This window comes from Pipra filicauda, unplaced genomic scaffold (assembly GCF_003945595.2).
Source record: "Pipra filicauda isolate LSUMZ 115617 unplaced genomic scaffold, ASM394559v2 scaffold595_size249610_pilon, whole genome shotgun sequence".
NCBI classification, from domain to species: domain Eukaryota; kingdom Metazoa; phylum Chordata; class Aves; order Passeriformes; family Pipridae; genus Pipra; species Pipra filicauda.
The window spans coordinates 179778-201004 of NW_024104748.1; the positions used below are offsets into that span (position 1 = coordinate 179778).

Genomic DNA, 21227 nt, shown 5'->3' on the forward strand with positions numbered 1-21227 from the left:
GTGCCCCCATCCCTTCCCTCCCCGAGCGCTGAGGTTTCTCCCTATTTCTGCTCCCAAACAGCCTTTTCCTTATCCACGGCTCCGCCCGGGAAGGTCGCTCCGCCCGGGGCCGTGCTTGGTTAGACCCGCCCCGGGATCGGGGCCGTGCTTGGTTAGACCCGCCCCGGAACCGCGGGCCCTGCGGTGTCTGCAGGTCCATGGCCCTCGGGGGCAGCGCCTTGTCCCCTGCGCTGCTGGTGGCGGCGGCTCGGGATGCTCTGGGGTCTCGGGATGCTCAGGGGACTCGGGATGCTCTGGGGTCTCGGGATGCTCTGGGGTTTCGGGATGCTCAGGGCACAGGGAGCAGGACAAGGCGGCGGCTGCCGGCGGCCCGTGCCCTGCACGCTGCCGGGGAGGTGCTGGCGGTGTCGGCGGGGCTGAAGCCGGCGCTGCTCTGGGACTGCGGGGCCGCGGGACCCGCCGAGCTGCGGCGGTACCTGCTCGGGCTGCGGGCTGCGGGGCTGGCCCCGAGCCGCCTCCACGTGCTGGGCATGGGGGGCTCGGCGCTGCTCCTGCACCCGCGGCTGGCCCGCGGCAGGTTGGAGGGGATGCTCCGCGCCCGCCCCGCGCCCTTCGTGGATGTCTCCGCCGGGAGGGGATGCCCCGCGCTCTGCGGGGAGCCGGAGGCCGAGGCCATCAAGGGCCACCTCGCCTCCCTGCTGGACCACCTGCGGGATGCCGAGGCCGCCGGCGCCGGGCCGGTGTCCTGCAGCGAGGTTGTGCCCGAGGACTGGAACCTGTGCCCCGTGGTGGGGGTGCTGCTGGGGTACCCCGCGGTGTACACCTTCTCCAGGGAGGAGAACTGCCTGGCACTGACACCGCTGAGGGTGTTCACGGTCCAGGCCTCCTGCCCCAGGATAAAGGACGGTCTCAGGGTCCAGATTTACTCCTTCAGCATCCCGGAGAGCCTCCACACGGAGCTGGGAGAGGTGCTGGATGCCTGGTGTGACGAGCTGAAGGAGGCATTCAGTGCACAGAGTGACTTTGTGGATCTCTGCATTTCCAGCGAGGTCGTGTCTCTTCCAGCAGTTGCCTTGTAAAACATGAGCAAACTTGGACTTTTTGGCCTTTCTTACATCGAGGACCGAGGCAAAAGATCCAGTTCCCCTGTGTGTGACCCACTGCATCTCTTGGCCCCTGAGCACCAAAGGCTGAATTGTGACAATCTCCTGACCTCCTGACCTCACGGGCCAGTGGCACAACAAATACATGTACTTTAAAGAAGACAAGCGTGTGGATGTGTGTGCTCACAGCTGCTCTGCAGCCTCAGTCCTGCCTGCAGATTGTGCCCTGTAAGGGTGTATTTATTTGCTGTGAGCAGCTGAGGGTGAATAAAAACTTTGAACACCACGGTACTTTGAATTTGTGAAGTTTGTTGGAGGCTCCGTGTTGTATTTACTGCTCATACGAGGTGGTGTCTTGCACTGGGTCGTAGCTGAGCCTCTGCATGAATGAGGGGCAAGTTCTGTAAAACCTGCACAGTGCAGCTCAAAAGGGGCTTAAAACCTCTGCCTCTCTCAGATTAATGTGGTGCTGGCAGTGAAAGGGAAGCAGGTGTGGCTGAGGGAATGCTTGGCCACAAGACAGGCTAGAAAAGCAGGATAGAACAGGGCCTGGTAGATGGGAGGTGGAAAAATTGCTCAGAACAGGTACGAGGGGAAAACAAGGGGACTGTGCTAAAGAGCCTCCCTGAGGCAGGTTTCTTTGTCAGGTACAAGTAGAGATGGTGCAGGTCAAAAACGTCCCATAGAGGGAGGCAGTAAATAAAGGAAGGGAATTTGGGGGGCAAAAAACCCAGGGAGGCTGGATCCCAAGGGTGTGGGATACCCTGTCCCTCCCTCCCTGTGTGAGACCTGTCAGTGATGACCAGACTGGCTTTGTCCTTCAGTGCCACGGGGGACAGGGCAGTGCAACCTTCCACTGGAACAGAGTAACCAAAGCAGCTGAGGGAAGGGGTGGTATTCCAGCATTTATTGGGAGTTTGTCTGGAGTGAGACCAGCTCAGGATGTGAACAAACGCGCAGGTACAAAACAGCAGAGGGTGCACTGCGGCGAGGTCACGGACTTTTGGGGAAGCACAGTCAGTTCCTGCAGTGAAGTCAGTCATCAGGGAGATCCTTCATGGCCTGTAACTTGCCAGGAAGGTGGCAATGGCCACTGCTGTGAGTGCCACCAGGAGGGGGATCCAGTGACCGCGCTGCCTCTGGGGGGAGAAGCAATTGTTAGTGGGAATTTCACAGAGTTAGAAGGGACCACAGGGATCGTCAAGTCCAACTCCTGGCCCTGCACAGGACCATCCCCAAGAGTCACACCATGAGCCTGAGAGTATCATCCAAATGCTGCTTGAGCTCTGTCAGGCTTGGAGCTGTGACCACTTCCCTGGGGAGCCTGTTCAGTGCCCAACCACCCTCTGGGGGAAGAACCTTTTTCTAATACCCAACCTACCCCTCCCCTGACACAACTCCAGGCCATTCCCTCGGGTCCCTTTGCTGGGGAAGAAACTTCTCATCTCATCCCTAGCAGACATGTCACTGATCTTTCCACACTGGGGGGCTTTCCCAGGCCGATGTGCAGCACTGGGGTTTGGGGCTGGGGACTCCCACCTTGGCCCGCTGGCTGTGGGAGCGGTTGAGCTCATCGCGGCACTGGCGCAGCCTGCTCAGGCACGAGCGGTACTCCTCGCTCAGGGCCTCCAGCTCCGAGCGCAGCTCCCAGCACTGCAAGCACAGCAAGGGGGGGTTACCGGGGGGGGTCCCCTCCCTTTTGTACCCAGGCAGCCTGGCAGGGCCCCCGCAGAGGCTGCAGAGCTTCACCCGCGCGCGGGCACCGCCCGGACCGGGGGGTCTCGCTCCTGCTGCCCCGGTGTCCACGTGTGCCTGTGTGTCCACATGTACCTGCAGGGAACAGAGCAGATCTCGGGGTTACTGGGAATGTGGTGGTGGAGGCAGTGCCCAGTCTGTCACCACCTCATGGCCTGCTTGGCTTTGCTGCCAACCTTCACATCCCACCGGAGAAAGGAGGGATAGCGATTTTTATGACCGGGAAGAAGACGTGCAGTGCAAACTCCCGTCAGGGTTTGCCTCTCATTCTGAAATTCATTCTCCATTTCACTGACCCTGACAGGAATCCCAGAGTCCCTTAAACCCTCTGAGACATGGGACACATGGGACAGGTAGCTTGGTTGTGCTGCACAACCCCAAAACCCAGGGAGGGCCCTTTCATGAAGGGCACAAGACCCTGCTGCTATTCTGATGAGCAGATCATTGGCAGCAGCTGTGGAAGGAGCTGCCTGTGCCCAGAGGCTTCAGGAGCCAAAGAGGGGCCCCCTCCCCAGCTGTTCCCTCTTGCTGTGATTGTGCTTTATAAACCCTTCCCCAGGGGGTGCTGGGTAAGACCTGTTGGTGCTGGTCTTCTCTCTATTTTGGATTAATGTGACAAGCTCTTCTCCTGTGTGGCTCTCAGCTCTGCTACAGTAAGTTATACATCATTTTTTATAAGTCCCTTTTTAATAAATCCTCGCTGTCTGAACACTGCTTGTGGGGCTGTTAGTTGGCAGAAGGATAATTTGATGGAAAGGAATGTGTAAAAGGCTGGAAAGGCTTGGATTTTTTTTTGCAGCCCTTGAGACTCTGCCTGTTATTCATATTACTGTTATTATTGCTAGCCTTTTTTTCCCTTCTATCTCTCCTTTGTGCTCAGGGTTTTGGTTCTTAATGTGGCTTTTCCCTGTGAGGTTCTTGAGACTCTTATCTGTGCCAACAGAAATGGGTTTGTGTGGAGAGGGCTCTACTGCTACAGCCAAGGGCTGCTGGTACCTTGTCCTTCCATGGAGGTGCTTTACTGGAGATTTAGGCAAGGCTGATATCAGGGCAAAAATTCAGCAGAGAGAATCCTTACAGGGGACACCAAATTTGAATTACCTCCAGGACCTTTGGTGTGTTGTGCTGCTGCTGGAGCTCTTAAACCAGCAACAATTCAGTGACTTCCTCACCTCATTCTCCTTTGCTGTGAGCTGGGATGTCTTTTTCTGCATCTCATCCTTCAGACTTTCTTCTCCCTCCTCCTCCTCAGGGTGCTCTAACAGAGTGTTTTGGTTTTCCTTGGCAGGAATGAGAGGTGGGGTCTGGGTGGTAAAAACCTGGTCTAGAAAACAGTCAGGCTGCTGATGAGAAACAGGTCCAGGCTCTGGGTTTGCTTTAGATCTTGTTTACTCAGGAGTTTAAGGATAATATTTACATGTTACACACACAGCAGAAGGCACAGGAGCTCAGTTCGTTATCACAGGCCTGTCTCTGCTGTAGCTACATGTTAATCATATTTAGAGCAATCTTTCTCAGTAGTTGCCAGAAATGGAGGGGAGGGAGATTTAAAATGCATTTTATTCCTTTTTTTTTTTCCAAGTACAGCTGTAATTGCAATTATAAACTGGAATGTGTTTTGTTTGGGGAAAAAAAATGGCATAGCCACTGAAGTAGAATTTGTAATGAAATCCATTTATTTTTAAAGTGTTTGCTGTCATAAATACATTTCGGTTTTAATGTTAACTAGCAAAATGTAATAACTCGTTTTGTGCAGCTCTAAAAAATAATCCTTTATTCTAAACCAGTGTAGACTTCTCCTAGAGTCAGGACTAACATTCTTGTGTCCAGGGAGTGCTAAGTGGGGGTTACAAAGTTTGCTGACCTTTCCTTTGCACTGCCACCTCCTGGCTCTTCTGTTGGTTGTTCTGGATCAAGTCTGTGAACCCAGAAAGGCACATTATTGTCCACAGCACCTACAGAGGCCTCTTACCTTGTGCATCTCTGTGGTACTCACTGTGCAAATGGCTGACTGTTGCCTCCAGCATTGCCTTCTGCTTTTGCTCTTTTTGCAGTTTGTCTGAAATAACGACAGAAGGAAATCAAGGTTGGTGTAGATCTCTGTATCTTTGTGCAAGGATGGCAACTTTCCCCTTCACCACAGGTGTAAAGTGGAGCAGATATTGTTGCCTACACCAAACTTTCTTCTCTGAAGGGATGTGATTTTTAGCTGTTCATTGCCCTTTTGGTTTTGGCAGCTTTTTCCAGCGTGCCTTACGTTCTACTAATTTATGGTTTATTTTAAAGCTGTTTGTGTGAGACTTGTTATGAAATTAGAACTGCCACCCATTTGCTATTCCTTAGTCATGTTTTAAAATAACCACATGAAGTTTGCTTGTCTCTATCCAAAGCAGTGGTCTAGGACACTATTAGCTCATATTTATAGGCTGGTAATTCCCACCACAAGCAGCACCTCAGACAGTAACAGGCATTGCATTGCTGTGTTTGATGGGTCTGGAAGGATGCAAAGCCCTCATCAAAGCTGAGAACTCGGCTTTGATTTATTTTTTTTTTTTTGTTCAGGTCTCCCAGGCCATCCTTTCTTCTAGGAAAGTCACTTGACTTCTCTGAAGTCCTTTAATCTAGTTGGAAATGGCTTTTGGGGGCCCTTTAGAAAGCAGAAGCTGAGGCGTGCAGCGCATTGAAAGCCAGTGGGTCTTTTGTGTGTGTGTGTGGCTTCAAGGACCAGAATTTCAAGAGTACTTCCCTTATATCCTCTGGCACTCTTTCCCTGCACACAATACCTTCGATGGCAGTGATGTGCTGGGCCTTGAGGTCGATGTCCTGGCTCAGGGCAGTGGCTCTCAGGTGGAGCACGGCGTGTTCTCTCCGCAGGCTCTGCAGCGCCTGGTGCAGCTCCTCGTTCTGTGCCTCTGCTCTCTGGGGCCAGGGGAGAACCACGGCGTGGGTTGGGATGGAGAGACCTTAAAGCTCATCTTGTTCCACCTCCCTGCCACCTTCCACTAGCCCAGGTTGCTCCAACCCCTGTCCAACCTGGCCTTGAACACTCCAGGGATGGGGCAGCCACAGCTTCCCTGGGTGACCTCCTGTGTGGAGGCTGTTCCTGCAGGGAACCAACATTCCTGCAGGGAATTACCATTCCTGCGGGGAACCAACCTACCTGCAGCTCACCCTGTAAAGTGTGGAAGCTGTTTTTGAGCTCGCTGTGGGCCGTGGTCACCTTGGTGAGTTCGGCTTTGAGGGCAGTGTCATGCTCTCTCCAGAAGGCAAGGTCCTCTCTCGTCGCTGCCAGGCTCCTCTGGGGGAGAGAGCAAGGACCCCCGGGTGGGTTGGGACCCACAGCCTGCTGGGACCATGGCAGGCTGGCCTGGAGACCATCAGCTGGGCTGGGCTGGGGCACTGCTGCCTCCTGCAGCACCAGGGATGTGTGTGTGTGTGTATATATACTTGATGTGTGTATATATACTTAAATATATATGTATATATAAATATATATATAATAATATATATTTAGATTTATATATATTTATATATATATATTTAATATATATATATTTAATATATATATATTTAATATCTAATATTTTAATATATATTTATTTAATATATATTTATTTAATATATATTTATTTAATATATATTTATTTAATATATATTTATTTAATACGTATATTATTTTTAATACGTATATTTTTTTATTTTTTAATATATGTACATACACACACACGATAACCCGCGTGGGGCTGATGCCCTCTGATGAACAGAGCAAACATGGGCAGAGTGTTCCCTGTGGAACACTAATTCCCAAGCTCCCAGCAGGCTTGAGAAGCCTGGTAGTAACTTGGGCTAAGATTGACTTGTTTTTCTGCAGATACCAGTTATCCTGTGGGTTAAAGCAAACTGCTGCCTCTTGAGGGGAAAAAAAATAATCATCTATTTTCATATAAAAGAGCAACTCCAGAAAAAGCATCTCTGGGGCCCTCGTGCCCGGGATGTCCCTGCGTGTGGCTTGTTGCTCCCTGAGTGTGCAGAGCAGGGAATGGGACACAGGGAGGCTGGAGGAGAAGGGATTACAGTTTAAGCTGACAAAGAGCAGCAGGTTTCCCAGCTGCAAGCTGCTTTTAATAACTTGGTGTGCAGCTCACACCATGAGCACAGGTTGCATTAAGCTGCTTTGGGCTTTACTCAGTGGCTAAAAAAATCATATTTTTGTATCTTTGTTGCCTTTCCCCTGAGGTGTGTTTTGTTTGTCACGGTTGGACTGAACTGAAGCCAAGCCAGGTGTAAAACATGTTCCTCACCTGAGAGTTTTGCAGCTGCTGCTCTGTTTGGAGCTTGTCCTCCAGCATCTTCTGAAGGGCCTCTTTTGCCTTCTGCTCATAGGTCTGCTTCTGGTCCTCCATCTCTATCAGGATCTTCTTCACACACTCCTTTGAGTAACTCTTTAAAGGGAGAAATGAAGTGCTTGAAGGGTCTTCCCTGACAGATTCCTAACCTTGTTAAACCTGAATATTAGCAAATCCAGAGTGTGTAAATGCTGCTGCTAATTTGCTGTGGAGCAAAGAGGAAAAATCCTTTTTGGATATGTATCTAGTCTGGATTGATCTGGAAACTGAGACCCGACCCAATGATGTGGTTTGGTGTTTTTTCATGCCTTTTTTTTTGCCCCCCTGTGTTTCTCAGGGGCTCAGACATTACCTGGGTGCAAGCCTGCAGCTGATTTTCAAGGGCCCTTAGTTTGCACTTCAGTTTGTCTTCGTTCAGCTGACCCTGGGGAAAAAACAATTGAACTGATGTGTGAAATCAGGAACCACCCAATATGCCCCCAATGTTTTGTTAGTTTGTGTTCTGATTAATTTTCTCCCTTCATCTGTAATATTGTGGCTAAATTGGATCAAAGTCTCTTCAGTGCTGAATTCAGGTAAACCTTTGTGAACTTCGGATAAACGGGATATGGGGGAAGCAAAAGTTTTATGGACTGAAAAACTGTGCTGAGGCAGCTTCACTGGCTGCTGAGTGCAGGTGCTGGCAGTGAAATTATAAGTTAAGAGGTAGAGGGTTTGAATCTGGAAGGGTCTCTGAGCACAACCCTGTTCCCTGGCTCGTGGTCCCTCCCTGCCTAAAGCTCCCTCTGGTGTGACAGCCCTGACTCGCTGGTTTCCTTAGAAAATAGGTCGGGTCTGTGTTGCAACATCTTCAGTTGGGCAGGGGGACAGAGGGCAGCAGTGATGATTCATTTTGCTTGTTATCATCATCTCTTCTCGGTGTTAGTCAGGCTGCTTGGGCTTTCTGAAACCAGAGTGTTGCAAATTCAGATAAAATTTCCAGCAGAGAGTTCACACAAGCTGGTTTTTTCCACCACCAGTGCTGAGAACACCAGTATCCTCTCTGCTCACTGCTGTTTGAAGTCACACCTCTGAAAAGAAACTCCTTGATGTTACAGGAATAGCTGTTAGACCTAAGCAAAAGCAGATTCCCCTGTGCCTTAGCACTGTTTAAATTTGCACAGAAGCACGTTTAGAGCCCCAAAGACTAAATCTCCCCAGTTCAGTTGTTGGTGCAAAGAGCTAAAGGCTCGGGAAGTAAGTGGAATTTTGAAAAGCAGTTTCAGATGTGAAATTTTATGCCTAGTTTTCCTCAGTGGTTTATCTTACTCTGCCTGCAGAGGTTCATGTTGGAGGGTGGTGCTGTTCCAGCTGTTGTGCACAGATGTGACTGTGCTGTGGACAAGGCAACTACACTTTGGAGCAGAAATCATGGAATCAAAGAATGGTTTGGGTTGGAAGGGACCTTAAAGATGTAAATTCACTTTTCTGGGGAGAGCTTATTCCATTTAGGGATGTGAGCAAACGTGTGTCAAGCCCTTACGTTGAAGATTAACTAAGTGAAAGGGGCTGTTTCAGAGGAAAAAAAAAACCCAAAACAACTCCTCAAGTCCAACCAAACAAAAAACACACACACAAATAAATACAGCAGCAAAAAAAACCCCCAAACCCTACAGCCACCATCATCAAGAGAGCCCCAAGTCACGTCCTATAAGCCAGGCAGGGGTGAGGATTAGGGCTAATGTGCTCAAAATACACCCCCTGTGGCAAATACCATATTTTTTTACACTTCCACAGCCCTGTTTTTCAGAGTCTGATGTGACCTGAACAAGCAGCTCCAAATCTCAAACTCTCCTGCATTTCTCCACTGCTGTCATTTAAGTGCCATGTAAGTCTTTTAAACTGCTTTTGGCTGACAGCTGCAGTGTTTTGGTTGTCCTGTGATTGGGGAATTCTCTGATACTGCCTCCCTTAGTCATTTTAGAGAGCTGGGGTAGGGTTATAATAATAAATGCTGTTTTCTGGAAAGCTTCCAGTTTGCCCAAGCATGATGCTTGTGCTAGAAAAATAAGTCCATATAGCAGCAGTGATGTGCTGGAAATGGCAAAGGGCTTAAACTCTGCAGAGCAGTTTGAGGTATTTCCAAAAATCAGGCTCAGCTTCAAATGCCAGGAAGAAAAGAAAAATACACTAAAGCAGCAATTTTCTTTAAGAGGAGAATAGCTTAAAATTAATTACTCTTGATAATCATAACCAAGACTGTCTCAGCATCCCTCATCTGGCAGCGTTGAGTTTTGCAGCAGATGGGGGATTTAAGGCAGAGCTGGGGTGGGAAGAGCTCTCTGAGCTAGAAGTGAAATGGTGGGAGGGGGAAGGAGGCACCAAGTGCTTCATCCCTTCACTTTGGCACCCCCGTCCTCCTGCAGAGTGTTCACCTGCTCCATCCAGCCAGAAGCACCCAGGAACACCTCTGGAATGGGCACAGAGTGGTTTCTGGAGCTCCAATATCATCCATGTGTGTTCAACAGCAGGTTCTTGAAACTCAAAATACCGGGAAAGATTAAAAAGCTGCTGCAACAAGCATTTGGCATCTCACCTGGGCCTGGGAAAAGGCAGCCAACCACCAGCTTGTCCTGTCCCTCCCTCCCTTTGCCAGCACCTCCTGTGGCTCCAGGAATTCCCCTCCCAGCAGCACCACTGGCTCCAGCCCCCAGTTAATTTTTAGGCTGCTGAAAGGTTGGATGCAAGAGGCAGCAGAGACAGAGGAGCAGCAAAGAGCACCCACCTGTTTCTGATCTGAGGTTTCATGGCTGCTTCCTGCAGACTGTGGCAGAGGGTGTTTTTTCCTGCTCATATTAGATTTGAAGAAGCAAATGGAGGAGGAAGTTTCAAACCACAGGATGTGTCTGACACAAGGTTTCTGTGCCCTCTCGCCCAATAATCGCTCGTTTTTCTGCCCCGACACAACTTTCAAAGCCCTTCTTTTTTTTTTTTTAATGGCACAATGAACTATAAATTGATTTAATAATCCTAGAGAAAAGCTTAATGTATTACACAAGATGAATCACCTTAATTTAATGTCTTGATAGCAAAAAAAAAAAGGGCCTGGGTTCAGTGATGCCCAGAGGATTTTCAGTCCAGGGTTTGCCAGGACTTGGGTGCCCCTAAAATCTTTATTTTTGCAAAAAAAAAAATAAATTTAAAATGAGGTTCAAAATGCTGGAAACTTGTTTTGACTAGAAGAGAAAACTTGGTGGAAGATTATTGTTTGGGTTTATTCCAATTTTTTCCTCATTTACACCCAGCTGTTGGCTTATATTTAAGAAAAAGTGGGAAAGACAGGTATAAAAACCTCCAGAAAACCTTAAAGAAGGAAGGATTTTTAGACTTTCTGTTGATGAGGAAAGCAAAGCACATTTTTTATAACAATCTTTTGAGGTGTTCTGGTACCTGCCAGGATTTCTCTGAGGCTTCCAGCAGTGTGGAAAAAAGCTCCTGCAAAATCACCATCTTCTGCTTGAGCAGCAGCTCCCGGTGTAGAGCCTCCTGTGGGGAAAGGAATTAAAATTGGGCATGTAACACCCTTATTATTATTATTTAATAATTATTTTAAATATTTACATATCAAATTATTACTTATTAATATTTTTAAAGCATTATTCCTGATGGAAACCAGCTTTCCCAGAGTGTGCTCAGAATATTTTGGTACCTACCTTCAGGTAGTTGGACAGCTGCATCATTTCCTGCAGGGGAAAGGGCAAATGTTTAAAAACAGGATTATATCAGTTTATAAACATTTAACGAACTGGCTACAAAATCTGAATGTTATGAAATAGAAGTGAATTAACAGCCTATATTTGCATGGTCAGGGAGAGCCTGCTGGGGTTTGTTTGGGTGGGTTTTTTGCAGGGAAATGAAAATATTTTTACAGCAACTGACTGTGTTGTAGTTGGGGTGTTTTTGCTGTACAATGTGTGACATCAGGGCAGGTGCTGAGTGAGAAGAGCAGAAATCAGTGCCTTTTCTATAGCAGGAGTGTCATAACTTTGGAAAATACAGTAATTTAGCACCACTCAGTGTCCCAGTCAGAAATTCATGGAATGATTTAGGTTGGAAAGGACCTCAAAGATGATGTAATTCCACCCCTTCCACTCTCCCAGGTTGCTCCAAGCCCCTTCCAACCTGGCCTTGGACACTTCCAGGGATGGGGCAGCCACAGCTTCTCTGGGCAACCTGTGCCAGGGCCTCACTACCCTTAGAGTAGAAAATTTCTTCCTCATATTCACTCTAAATCTGCCCTCCTTCAGCTGAAAGCCACTTGAAAAACTGATTTAATTTGTAGGAGTTCCAGGCTGGTCATCCCCAGTGTTTTGCTTACCTTATTAAAAACTGCTGTTCCACAGCTGCAATAAAAACCAAAGTGTGTTAGTGAGGTGTGTGATGGGGGGTCTGCAGCCATCTGTGCTGCTGGACACCCTCTGCCACCCCCGCCCAAGAGGAGTCTTTGTGCAGCAAAAGCTTGGGCCGTTTTGAGGGGGAACATTTTGGGCTTGGGAAGCTGCTGCTCTGTGGGATCTGAATTGCCAGCCCAGGGAGGGAGGGCAGGACCAACTTACTCTGTCTGCTGACTCGAGTCTTTCACTCCTTCTCTTGGATTTGCCAGGGTTTGTGTTCCTGTGAAGGCAAAGTGAAAGGATGTGAATGATCCCCCTGAACTTTGTCTTTTAGGGTGTCCATCTCCACTCCCAGATGGCTCCTAGGATGGGCAGCAGTTTAAATAGTGTCCAGTGACAACTAATAGGGGTAAGAGGCAAAGAAATGTCCTGTTCTGATGGACAGAGAAGTGGAAGCTGAGTAATCCTGCAGAGATCCCCTTCTCCTGTCCCCTGGCCCCACCAGCACTGGCAGAGCTCATCATCCCTATTTACATCCCATAAATGTTGCTCAGAGGGTCCCAGCCTGGGGGGGCTCAGCCAGGGAGCTGCTGTGGCTGTGACTGCTGTGAGACTTCCTTATATCCAGTAAATCATGTTAATGTAGGAAGGGGGGAAAAAAAAGCCCCCAGAGCTCTGGATAATGCTGGGACAGTGACAGGGAAGCTGTAGGGCAGAGCAGCTGCTTGGCAGCACTGGGGGTTAAGCTGTGGGCTGGTTTATCCCTCCACAGGAAAAAGTATTCCTAATTCCTGCAGTGTTCAGGGGAAACTCAGACTGGGATGGTCAAAGCTGGCTGGGGAGCTGAGGTTGGAGGGGAGCCACCAGCTCATCCCAAAGAGTTTGGTGATGGAGACAGGGAGGTGAGAAAGGGATGCTGTGGATGCTGCTGTGCTGGGAAACCAGAGCATCCCTCACCTACCTTGGGTGTTCACAGAGTCACTTTGCCCAGGAATGGTTTCTGCTGGAATGCCAGGGGGGACATGGAGGTGGAGCAGGGGCTGTGCAGGGGGTGATTTGGGGCTGCTCCACAAGTCCTGGAATGAGAGGGCAGCTTGAGTCAGTGTCTCTCCAAAATAGGCTGAGGGGAAAGGGTTAAGGCCTGGTCAGGCTTGGTAGCTGTGGTGACTGGGTGAAGAGCCTGAAGAAACCATGGCAAGTCCACAAGGATCTGCTGCTTTGGCTGCAGCAGCTCCAGAGCTTTTTTGGGTAAGTGGAGGAAAAACCAGCTGGCTGCTGGGGTGGGAGGAATGGCAACACCAGAACAGGTCAAGGAATCCCCTTTAAGTGTCTTGACATCTTTTTGGGAAAGATGAGGACTCTGAGTGGCAGGGAGATAGGTCCTGGTTTAGGTCTCTGCTGCCATTTGGCTGCCTTGGAGCAGAGGTGCCAGTTCTGCACTGGCTTCCCCCGGGGCTGGAGCTTTGATATCTCTGCAGGAGTAAATAGAGAAGGCCCTGTGAGCGTGTAAATGCCTGTTCCAGATTCCTGTGACTAACCCTGGTGAACCAAACGGCAGCAGGAGGTTGGTAATTGCTCTGCTCAGTCTTGTGCTGCAAAGGGAGTTTGAGGGTGTGCCCGGGTAAGTCACCTCATGTTTGATTGTCTGTGCTCACACAAGTTTGTGAAGCCCCAAGGATGAACTCAGGGAATGGTTCATTTTACACAGAGATAGAAGTTTAGGAGGAAATCTCTTTGGTTCTGACTGGGGTGTTTTGCAGCTTGCCACAGATGTTATTCAAGACAGAAAGCCCTCTGGGTTCCTGTCAGCTGTGCAGCACAGGGCTGGCAATGGGTGCCAGGGAGTCTCCTGATCCCTCCACCCTTCCTGCTAACAGCAAAGGTGGCTGGAGGGAACCCAGGTGCTCAGAGCTCGCTTAGCAAGGCTAAAATAACCTGTGTAAGTGCAAACCTGTAGCCTGGCAGCTGGGATGTGGGGTTGTGCTTGGAGGAATGGCAGAAAATGCCTGGCTCAGGGTTCGGAAAACAGGAGAGGAGCACTCGGGGGGGTGACAATGTGTGTGCCTGCACCTGACTCTGCAGGGTGTGAGAACACGTGGTTTTGTCTGTGCAAATCCCACGTTTTGGCTGCACTGTGACGTGGATCCCGGTGTTGTGGTGGGTGCTGAGCTGTGCCCCGGGGGCAGGGGTTACCTGGAGCAGGACGGTCGGTGAGGACAGTGGGGTTTGCGCCTCCGGCTCCCGCCTCGGGGATGCCCTTCCCGCCTCGCCCGCCAGGTTTCTCCTCCTCAGGAACTCCCTCTGGCGCGGGCTGTGGGGTGGCTGCCCCGCTGCCCTCGGGAGGTGCCGGCAGGTGGTCGCGTTGTTCCTCCTGCGCAGGTTCTCCCTGCCCTCCTGCCGCCGCTCGCACTTCTCCTCGTAGCTCTCGCCCGAGCGCCGGCGCCGCGGCCGGGACCCCCCCTCGGGCTGGCTGATCATCCTGGGCTGTAACCTCCCCGAGCTCCTCTGTCCTGGTGGAACTGAGGGAAAAGACACCGTTTGAGTCAGAACCAATCGTTTCTAAGGTTTAGTGAGTGTGAGGTGTTCGGTCCTGGAGTCCTCAGGCAGGGGGTGTAAATGTTGCTGGAGAACGACCTGCAGGGATCCCGACAGGAGGGTGTAGCCAGGTGAGGGTCGGCCTCTCCTCCCAGGCAACCGGCAGCAGGACAAGAGGGCACAGTCCTAAGCTCTGCCAGGGGTGGTTTGGGTTGGACATTAGGAAGAAATTCTTTTCAGAGAGAGGGATCAGACACTGGAAGGGGCTGCCCAGGGAGGCGGTGGAGTCACTGTCCCTGGAGGGGTTTAGGAAGAGGCTGGATGTGGCATCAGTGCCATGGTCTGGTAGGCAAGGTGGTGTTAGGTCAGGGGTTGGACTCAGTGATCTCAGAGGGCTTTTCCAACCTTGTTGATCCTGTAAATCCATTGTCCATGAAGTCTAAAACACACCCTGCTGATCTTGCTCTGTTGGGTGGGTCCTGACCTGGGATTAGCCAAGCTCTGGCTTTCTTTCATTGCACATACAAGTGTAGAGACCGATTATTATTCCTTGGGATTGATCAATTGTTAAGTTGTGCTCAAGGACTGGGGGCACAGGCTCTTAGTTTGCCTCAGGCATGAATTCTGCCCCATGTCTTGGGAATTTGGGGCCCAAACCAGGCAGTGGCGTGGCCAAAGGAGGAGATCCTCCATTCCAGCACTGTTGCACTGTCTACAGGTGTGCACAGGGTGCAGGGATGGAACCTCCTCCCTCCTCATGACTTCTCTGCACAGTTGCAAGTCACCACTGTGTTATTCCTTACTGGATTTCAGTGGTATCAAGTGTATTTGAGCCTTTGCCTCTGCATCAGTTAAAGGGAAAGCTGAGCAAGAACTACCCAAACTGCTTTTCATTCCTCCCCCTCTCCTGTCCCCTGGCCCCATCAGCAGTGGCAGAGCTCATCATCCCTATTTACATCCCATAAATGTTGCTCAGAGGGTCCCAGCCTGGGGGGGCTCAGCCAGGGAGCTGCTGTGGCCATGCCTGGTGTGAGATTTCCTTGTACCCAGTAAATCATGTTAATGTAGGAAGGAGGGGGGAAAAAAAAAAAAAAGAGGAATTTTAGTCTCTGAAAATTCAGGTTAAATGTTCTTCAGTGTGAAACAAAAACCACCAAAACTTCATTGGTCTCATTCTGTCTCAGGCAATTAGGAAGTTATTGAGTCTAATGGGAAAAAAAAAAATGGGAACAAGTAAGTCTCATTTACACGTGAAATACTTCCATGCTTTTGAGTCTGCATTAAAATCTGCTCTGTAATTCTTTTTATTGGCCTTGTGTTCACTGTGGAGTGCTCAAAGCTCGTTCCTGGTGCCATCTTTCACTGTAGGGGCACCCTTTGCAAGGAGCACAGTGTTTTTTGGGTGGTCAGGTGCCCACAAGCCCCAGCCAGGGCACTGCTCTGAATGCTGAGCGTTTTTCAACTGATTTTGCTGAGTTTTAGACAAGGGCCCATTAAATGTCCCGCCCAGTCTGCGCTCATCCATCTGCTCCCGTCAGGAACAGCTCAACCCCTCTCCCACCTGCGCTGTCCTAGGGCTGGAATAGCCCCAGTTAACCAAAAATGCACTTTAAAGCAAGGTAAAGCTTAAAGAAATACACAGTCCATTACTCACCCCGAGCTGAGCAAACTGTTGAGGCCTTCTTGACAGGCTAACACTCTATTTCCTCCTTCTGTTACCCCAAATCACCCTCTCTAATTAAACATGTCCTTTATCTGTGCTTTCCAAGCTGTTACACTTCTTGCTTCAAGGGAAACAAGAAAAAAAAAAAAACCCAAACCAACAGTGCTTCTTGCTGGTTCATGTTACAGCTTCCCGGTGCAAGTTTTGTGTAGGCTGAAAGTGGGGTGAAAAAAGAGGAAAGAAGGTGCACGTTGCTGCTTTTAGTCTCTGCTCCCCCCCAGTCCTCGCCGGCCCCGGTGCTGTGGGTGCTCCAGCACTTACCTGGCCCCAGGGGTCCTGTCCTACCCCTGGACTGCTGTGCAGGAGCAGGGTGTTATCAGGCATGAACACGCTCCCACTGCCATCTTCGTGCCAACCACCTCGTTTTCTGCTCTCACTCTCTTTTTTTCCTCGCTCTGTAAAACAGGAAACGTTGCAGCTGCAGCCGAGCCCCGGTTCCTGTCTCTGCTCACAGCCCCGTGTGTGGGACACAGGGCCCTGGCTCACGGGCACTTGGGTTATCTTGGGAGCCCAAACTCTCTCCAGCTTCTCTCTAAGCAGACCTAACAATTATCTTTTGGGCCATCTACTGGTCTCCACCATGCAGAGGTCGAGTGCTGGCTCATGGAACTGCTCGTGGCACTCGGTGACTGGGTTTCCCCAAAGCTGCTTTGGGGTAGAGAAATCCAGACTTAGGGAAGCACAGTAATGCTATTATTTTAAGGGCTTTTTGCAGATTGGAAAGGAGGGAGAGGGGGGGAAAAACGTGTTTTGGCAGCTGAGGAGAGTTCAGGAATGGCAGAAATTCATTAAGGTCTTTAGAGAAGCGAAAGCTTTGTTAATGCAAATCGAGAGGAGGTGGGTTTAGCCAGCTGGCTGCTGATAAGGGCTCTGTGCCCTGGTAAGGGTTCTGTGTCCTGATAAGGGCTCTGTGCTTGTGCACGTGGAAAAAGAACACAAGGAAACATAGAGATCTCGTAGTAATGTAGGATTTATTTTTACAGAGGCCAACCTAGAAGGGATATAAAATGTTTCCTGGTTCTTGTGGCCTTGGGTGATTTGTGCTGCTTGGCCCAAATCCCTGTTCTAGCTTGTGTCCTGTGGTACTTGGTACCTCTGCCTTGGTGGCTTTCCATGGAGGAACAGTTTCTGGAGGTTGAGCAGGACACTGGCAGCAGATCCTGCTGCAGGACTTCTCTGAAGTGCCTCTTGGGTGCAAAAAGCCAGTTGCAAGAGTTCATTTCTAAAAAGGGTGTTCTCCTGCCATGTTACACGCTTCTAGAGCGTCCTGTCTTGAGTTGCCAGGCTGTGTCAGCATGGGCTGCCCAGGAGGTGTGGAAGCAGCTGGGTTAACACCCAAACCCCTGCTGCCTGGCCCAAGGGGTCCTGGCACACTTGTTGTCCCGGCGACTATGTTCTTTTGAGGTTTTCCACGCGGTAGCTGCTCCTGATGGAGGAGTCGAGGAATTCGGGGGCGATGTCCCGGAGGAGGACGGCAGTGCCCACCACCCAGGGCGGGTAGTGCAGCTCCCGCTGGCGCAGGAATCCAGCCTTGACGATCTCCAGGGCACACTCCTCCTTTGGAGCCGGTTTGTCCCGGATAACGTGCGAGATCGCTCGCACAGCGCTCTCTGGAAAGGGGGGAGCACAGGGAGGGAAGGAGTGGTGTCAGATGGAGGGGCTGCCACAGGCACCAGCCAGGGTGTCTGGAGAATTCTCAAACTGACAAACTCTGGGGATCAGACCTGCTTAAGGAGGCTTGGAACAGTTACAATAACAATTACAGCTACGCCCTTCCCGTTCCTTTCCAGCTCTTGAGTGACCACGGGGTGGAATCCCCACCTCCCCCGCAAGGGTAGCAGAGTTAAAAGTCCCAGGCCACTCTTTTTAAAGAGTTGGGGTCCTGTTTCCACCACTGGACAGACACTGCAGGCAGAGGGTCCAGCAGTGGTGGCAGAGCACTGCTGGAGCCAGAGGGCGGGCCCAGCTTGGCTCTGCCTGGGAATGGATCGAGTCCCGAGGCCCCAGTGGTGCTGAGCTTACCTGTGTTGATGTAGCCCAGGATGCAGAGTGTGATGGAAACATTGACCTTGTCCATGATGAATTCGTGTCGCAAGGAGCTGAAAAATCCATCCAAGGCGAACTTGGTTGCGGAATAGGAAGCAGCAAACGGGGAGCCGACTTTACCTGGAGCAGAGACACAACGTTGGGGTTCGTGTGCTGGGCAGGCACCTGCTCTCCCTTCCTCCTGCCCTTCAAGGAGCTGCAGTATTGTGATTTAGATGATGGAGTAAACTGTTATGAATGCTTGAGGGAAATAAACAAGTGCAGGAATGTTTAAAATGTAACATATGGCACAAAGCACCTTCTGTTGGGGGTGATACTGTTCCTGCATTCAGGAAGAGACACCCACAGATAGCAAATCATGTTTAATATGTGGCCATGCACGTAAAACAACTGCAGTGCTATGCATGAAGGTGATTAGTGGGTGACTAGAAGGACAAAATATAAGCTATAAATCTCCCAGAGGACTTGAATTGGGCATCCAGGATCCAGGTGTTGCTGACCCTGACTCCCAGTGGGTGGCTCTCTGCCTTATGGCCCTTGTTCTGTCACAGCAGGGATCCCTTGCAGGCAGAGGAAGGGATGCGGGCAGGGAGAGGCCCCTCGTGTGCTGACCTGCCAGGGATGAGACCACCACGATGCTGCCCTCGCTCTCCTTCAGCATGGGCAGGGCTGACGTGGTCATGGCCACGTAGCTCAGGAAGTTGGTCTCCAGGAGCTTTCGTATGTGCCCAACGTTCCCATCGAAGTAGTTGAAGGTGGAGTGACCGATGTGGTTTAGGATGAGCATATCCAGGCCACCTGCAAGCAGAGCACGTTTGCTGTTAGCAACAGGCTGAACAAAGCAGCTTCCAGGGGGTTGAAATGACCCCCAAAGTGTGGCAGGGGATGTGCTGGGCAGCGAGGAGGGGCAGCTCCACAGCACCTACCCCAGGTGTTCTCAGCCTCCCTCACCACCACCTCGGGGAACGAGGGGTCCTCCATGGAGCCACTGATGTAGCGGGCAGAGGCAGCTCCCAGCTCCAGGCATTGCTCCACCACCTGTGGGGACGGTGGGAATGGTGTTGGCACGGACTCACCTTCACAGAGCCCCCCCATCCCAGGCTGTTGCTGTCACAGGGCATCTCCCTGTCCTGCTGGAAACCCTGCTCCCTTTATGGGACGAGACATGTTGCTTGGAAAACTGATTCTGTCTGCAGAGTTGAATGACAGCACATCTGAGCCAAATATTTAGTGTTTATAAATAGGGATATGATTGCTTAATGTTAGTGTTTTGATTCTGTTTTATACAGGATACAAAACCAGTTCAGAATTGGAGAAAGGGCAAGGGTTGGTCAGACGAGGACTTGAGCAGGCCTTGTCTGTGGTGGTGGAGGTCAGAATTCACAGCTGGAGGCTGCAGAGAAGGAAATGCTGTGCTGCCAGCATTCAAAATGCAATTTTTGTAGTGGGTGGTGTGTGTGTTAGAACAGGCTCGTGCTGGGGATACACTGGAGTGGGTCTGGAAGGTGTCTGTGGTGTTCCCATGTGGGTATCCTCATCCAGCCCGGCTCCGCTCGCCATTTACTTTCTGCAGCTTGGCCTCAGTCCGTGCCGTGAGCAGGAGGTGTGTCTCCATGCGTGCCAGGTGATAGGCCATCTGCTCCCCGATGCCGCTGCTGGCTCCCGTCACGATCACCCGCTTCCCCCGGAGCATCTCTGGAGAGGAGGGCGCGGAGCTCAGAGCGGGCACAGCCCCTGTTGTCTCTCCATCCGCACGTGGGCACTGTGGCTCCTCTCTGGCCCTGCCGCCCCTCACCTTCGGGTGCGGGAGCTGCGGGCACCCCTCTCCAGACCCCCGCTGGAGCCTGATCCTTAATCCCGGCTCGGTGGGGAGCACGTGCGAGGCTCGAGCTCTGCACCCAGCCTGGCCTGGGAGCAGGGAGAGCCGGCTAATAAAAGGATTAAAGCGGGAAAGTGCACATTTCCCAAGTCAGTCATTTACAGAGATCACACGCTGCGTGTCCCAGCAGAGCCGGTGTAACCCCAGCAGTTCTTCCCCTCAGTTCAGGAAGGACATGGAGGGGCTGGAGCAGGTCCAGAGAAGAGCAACAAGGCTGGGGAAGGGACTGGAGCACAAATCCTATGAGGAGAGGCTGAGGGAGCTGGGGCTGTTCAGCCTGGAGAAGAGGAGGCTCAGGGGAGACCTCCTCACTCTCTGCAACTCCCTGACAGGAGGGGGGAGCCGGGGAGGGTTGGTCTCTTTTCCCAGGCAACTCTCAGCAAGACAAGAGGGCTGGGTCTTGAGCTGTGCCAGGGGAGGTTTAGGTTGGATATACGGAAGAATTTCTTTCCAGAGAGGGTGCTCAGCCATTGGAATGGGCTGCCCAGGGAAGGGGTGGATTCTCCATCCCTGGAGGTTTTTAAGATAAAACTGGATGTGGAACTTAGTGCCATGGTCTAGTATCCACAGCAGTAGTGGATCAAGGGTTGGACTTGATCTCAGAGGTCCCTTCCAACCCAGCTGATTCTGTGATTCCTGTGCTCTGACCCCTTGCACAGGGGGCTGCCTGCCCTCCCCTCCCAGCCCTCAGCCCTCCCACACTCTGGCTTCCCTGGCTGTGCTCCAAAAGGCCCTTCAAGTGGCCTGTGCCCCTCTGCATGGCACGCTCTGCCACGCTGGCACAGTCTCCCTGCGGTTGTTTTTTCCCCGTGACTTACCTTCTTTGAAACTCGGAGGTGCTGAATAAAAATAAAAGGCCAGTGCTGCTCCCAGCAAGGGGATGAAAATCTTCAGGAGCAAACCCATCCCTCTGCAAAAATACAGGCAGGAGTGAGACAAAACCCACAGCTCTGGCCACTGGAGGTGGAGGTGGCTGCAGATGGGGCTGGGAAGGTTTGAGCTTGTTCTTGTCTTGCGTAAGTTTGCTGGTATCTGTTGGATCTTTTCGTTGCTCTGCCAGTGATTTAGCAAACATTAACCTAATGAAGAGTGTGGCTTTGGACTTTAGGCTGTCCCTTTGCACCCTTGGCCTGCCAGGAGTTTCAGGTGAGCTTTTTGAGAGCGTTCAAGGGAGGGCACTGAACAGTTTCTCACTCCATGGAGTGGTGGGTGTGTTTTTTGCTGGTTGCTTTTGGGGCTGGGACACCTGTGTCCCCCCAGAACAGAGGGGGGATGGATGGACATCCTTCTCCCTCCACTCCACTTCTAAAACAGAAGCAGCACTTCCCTTCTTCATTGGCTGCCACAAGGATTTATTTATCAGTGGTATCACTGTGGTACAGGTTCACAGAAATATCTAGAGAGAGCAGGGCTGGCAAATTTGCCTTTTCCAACCAGTTATGTTTCTGGCTTATCCTCCATGATATC

At 51.0% G+C, this 21227-nt stretch overlaps 3 protein-coding genes across 3 annotated transcripts; 1 reads left to right on the plus strand and 2 right to left on the minus strand.

The window, feature by feature from the left end:
• Positions 1-156: 156 nt before the first annotated feature.
• CUNH1orf74 (chromosome unknown C1orf74 homolog) lies at positions 157-1389 on the plus strand. The gene has a single exon (XM_027725778.2). The coding sequence runs from the start codon at positions 198-200 to the stop codon at positions 1077-1079; it is 882 nt and encodes a 293-aa protein (XP_027581579.1). The 5' UTR covers positions 157-197; the 3' UTR covers positions 1080-1389.
• Positions 1390-2069: 680 nt separating this feature from the next.
• Positions 2070-16170, minus strand: TRAF3IP3 (TRAF3 interacting protein 3). The gene is made up of 16 exons (XM_027725803.2): positions 16097-16170; positions 13771-14096; positions 12539-12653; positions 11800-11857; positions 11562-11586; positions 10897-10926; positions 10634-10729; positions 7557-7628; positions 7160-7300; positions 6019-6156; positions 5642-5777; positions 4855-4917; positions 4723-4776; positions 4031-4182; positions 2643-2933; positions 2070-2242 (listed from the first exon to the last, which is right to left on the minus strand). The coding sequence occupies exons 2-16, from the start codon at positions 14053-14055 to the stop codon at positions 2159-2161; spliced, it is 1740 nt and encodes a 579-aa protein (XP_027581604.2). The 5' UTR covers positions 14056-14096; positions 16097-16170; the 3' UTR covers positions 2070-2158.
• Positions 16171-16803: 633 nt separating this feature from the next.
• Positions 16804-20694, minus strand: LOC113990398 (corticosteroid 11-beta-dehydrogenase isozyme 1-like). The gene is made up of 6 exons (XM_027725807.2): positions 20579-20694; positions 19446-19576; positions 18808-18919; positions 18494-18679; positions 17858-18001; positions 16804-17445 (listed from the first exon to the last, which is right to left on the minus strand). Exons 1-6 carry the CDS (start codon positions 20664-20666, stop codon positions 17225-17227), a joined length of 882 nt encoding a protein of 293 aa, XP_027581608.1. The 5' UTR covers positions 20667-20694; the 3' UTR covers positions 16804-17224.
• Between the last annotated feature and the right edge of the window lie 533 nt (positions 20695-21227).

Bases quoted from the DNA above. Each gene is read 5' to 3' on its own strand.
- CUNH1orf74 (XM_027725778.2), top strand. From the start codon at position 198: ATGGCCCTCGGGGGCAGCGCCTTGTCCCCTGCGCTGCTGGTGGCGGCG.
- TRAF3IP3 (XM_027725803.2), bottom strand. From the start codon at position 14,055: ATGATCAGCCAGCCCGAGGGGGGGTCCCGGCCGCGGCGCCGGCGCTCG. The intron at 11,858-12,538 runs GTAGGTGAGGGA...TTGCCTTCACAG, and splicing joins TGACTCTGTGAACACCCAAG to GAACACAAACCCTGGCAAAT. The intron at 7,301-7,556 runs GTAATGTCTGAG...CTCCCTTTAAAG, and splicing joins AGCTGCAGGCTTGCACCCAG to AGTTACTCAAAGGAGTGTGT.
- LOC113990398 (XM_027725807.2), bottom strand. From the start codon at position 20,666: ATGGGTTTGCTCCTGAAGATTTTCATCCCCTTGCTGGGAGCAGCACTG. The intron at 18,920-19,445 runs GTAAATGGCGAG...CCGTCCCCACAG, and splicing joins CTGAGGCCAAGCTGCAGAAA to GTGGTGGAGCAATGCCTGGA. The intron at 18,680-18,807 runs GTAGGTGCTGTG...CTCTGCTTGCAG, and splicing joins GGAGGCTGAGAACACCTGGG to GTGGCCTGGATATGCTCATC.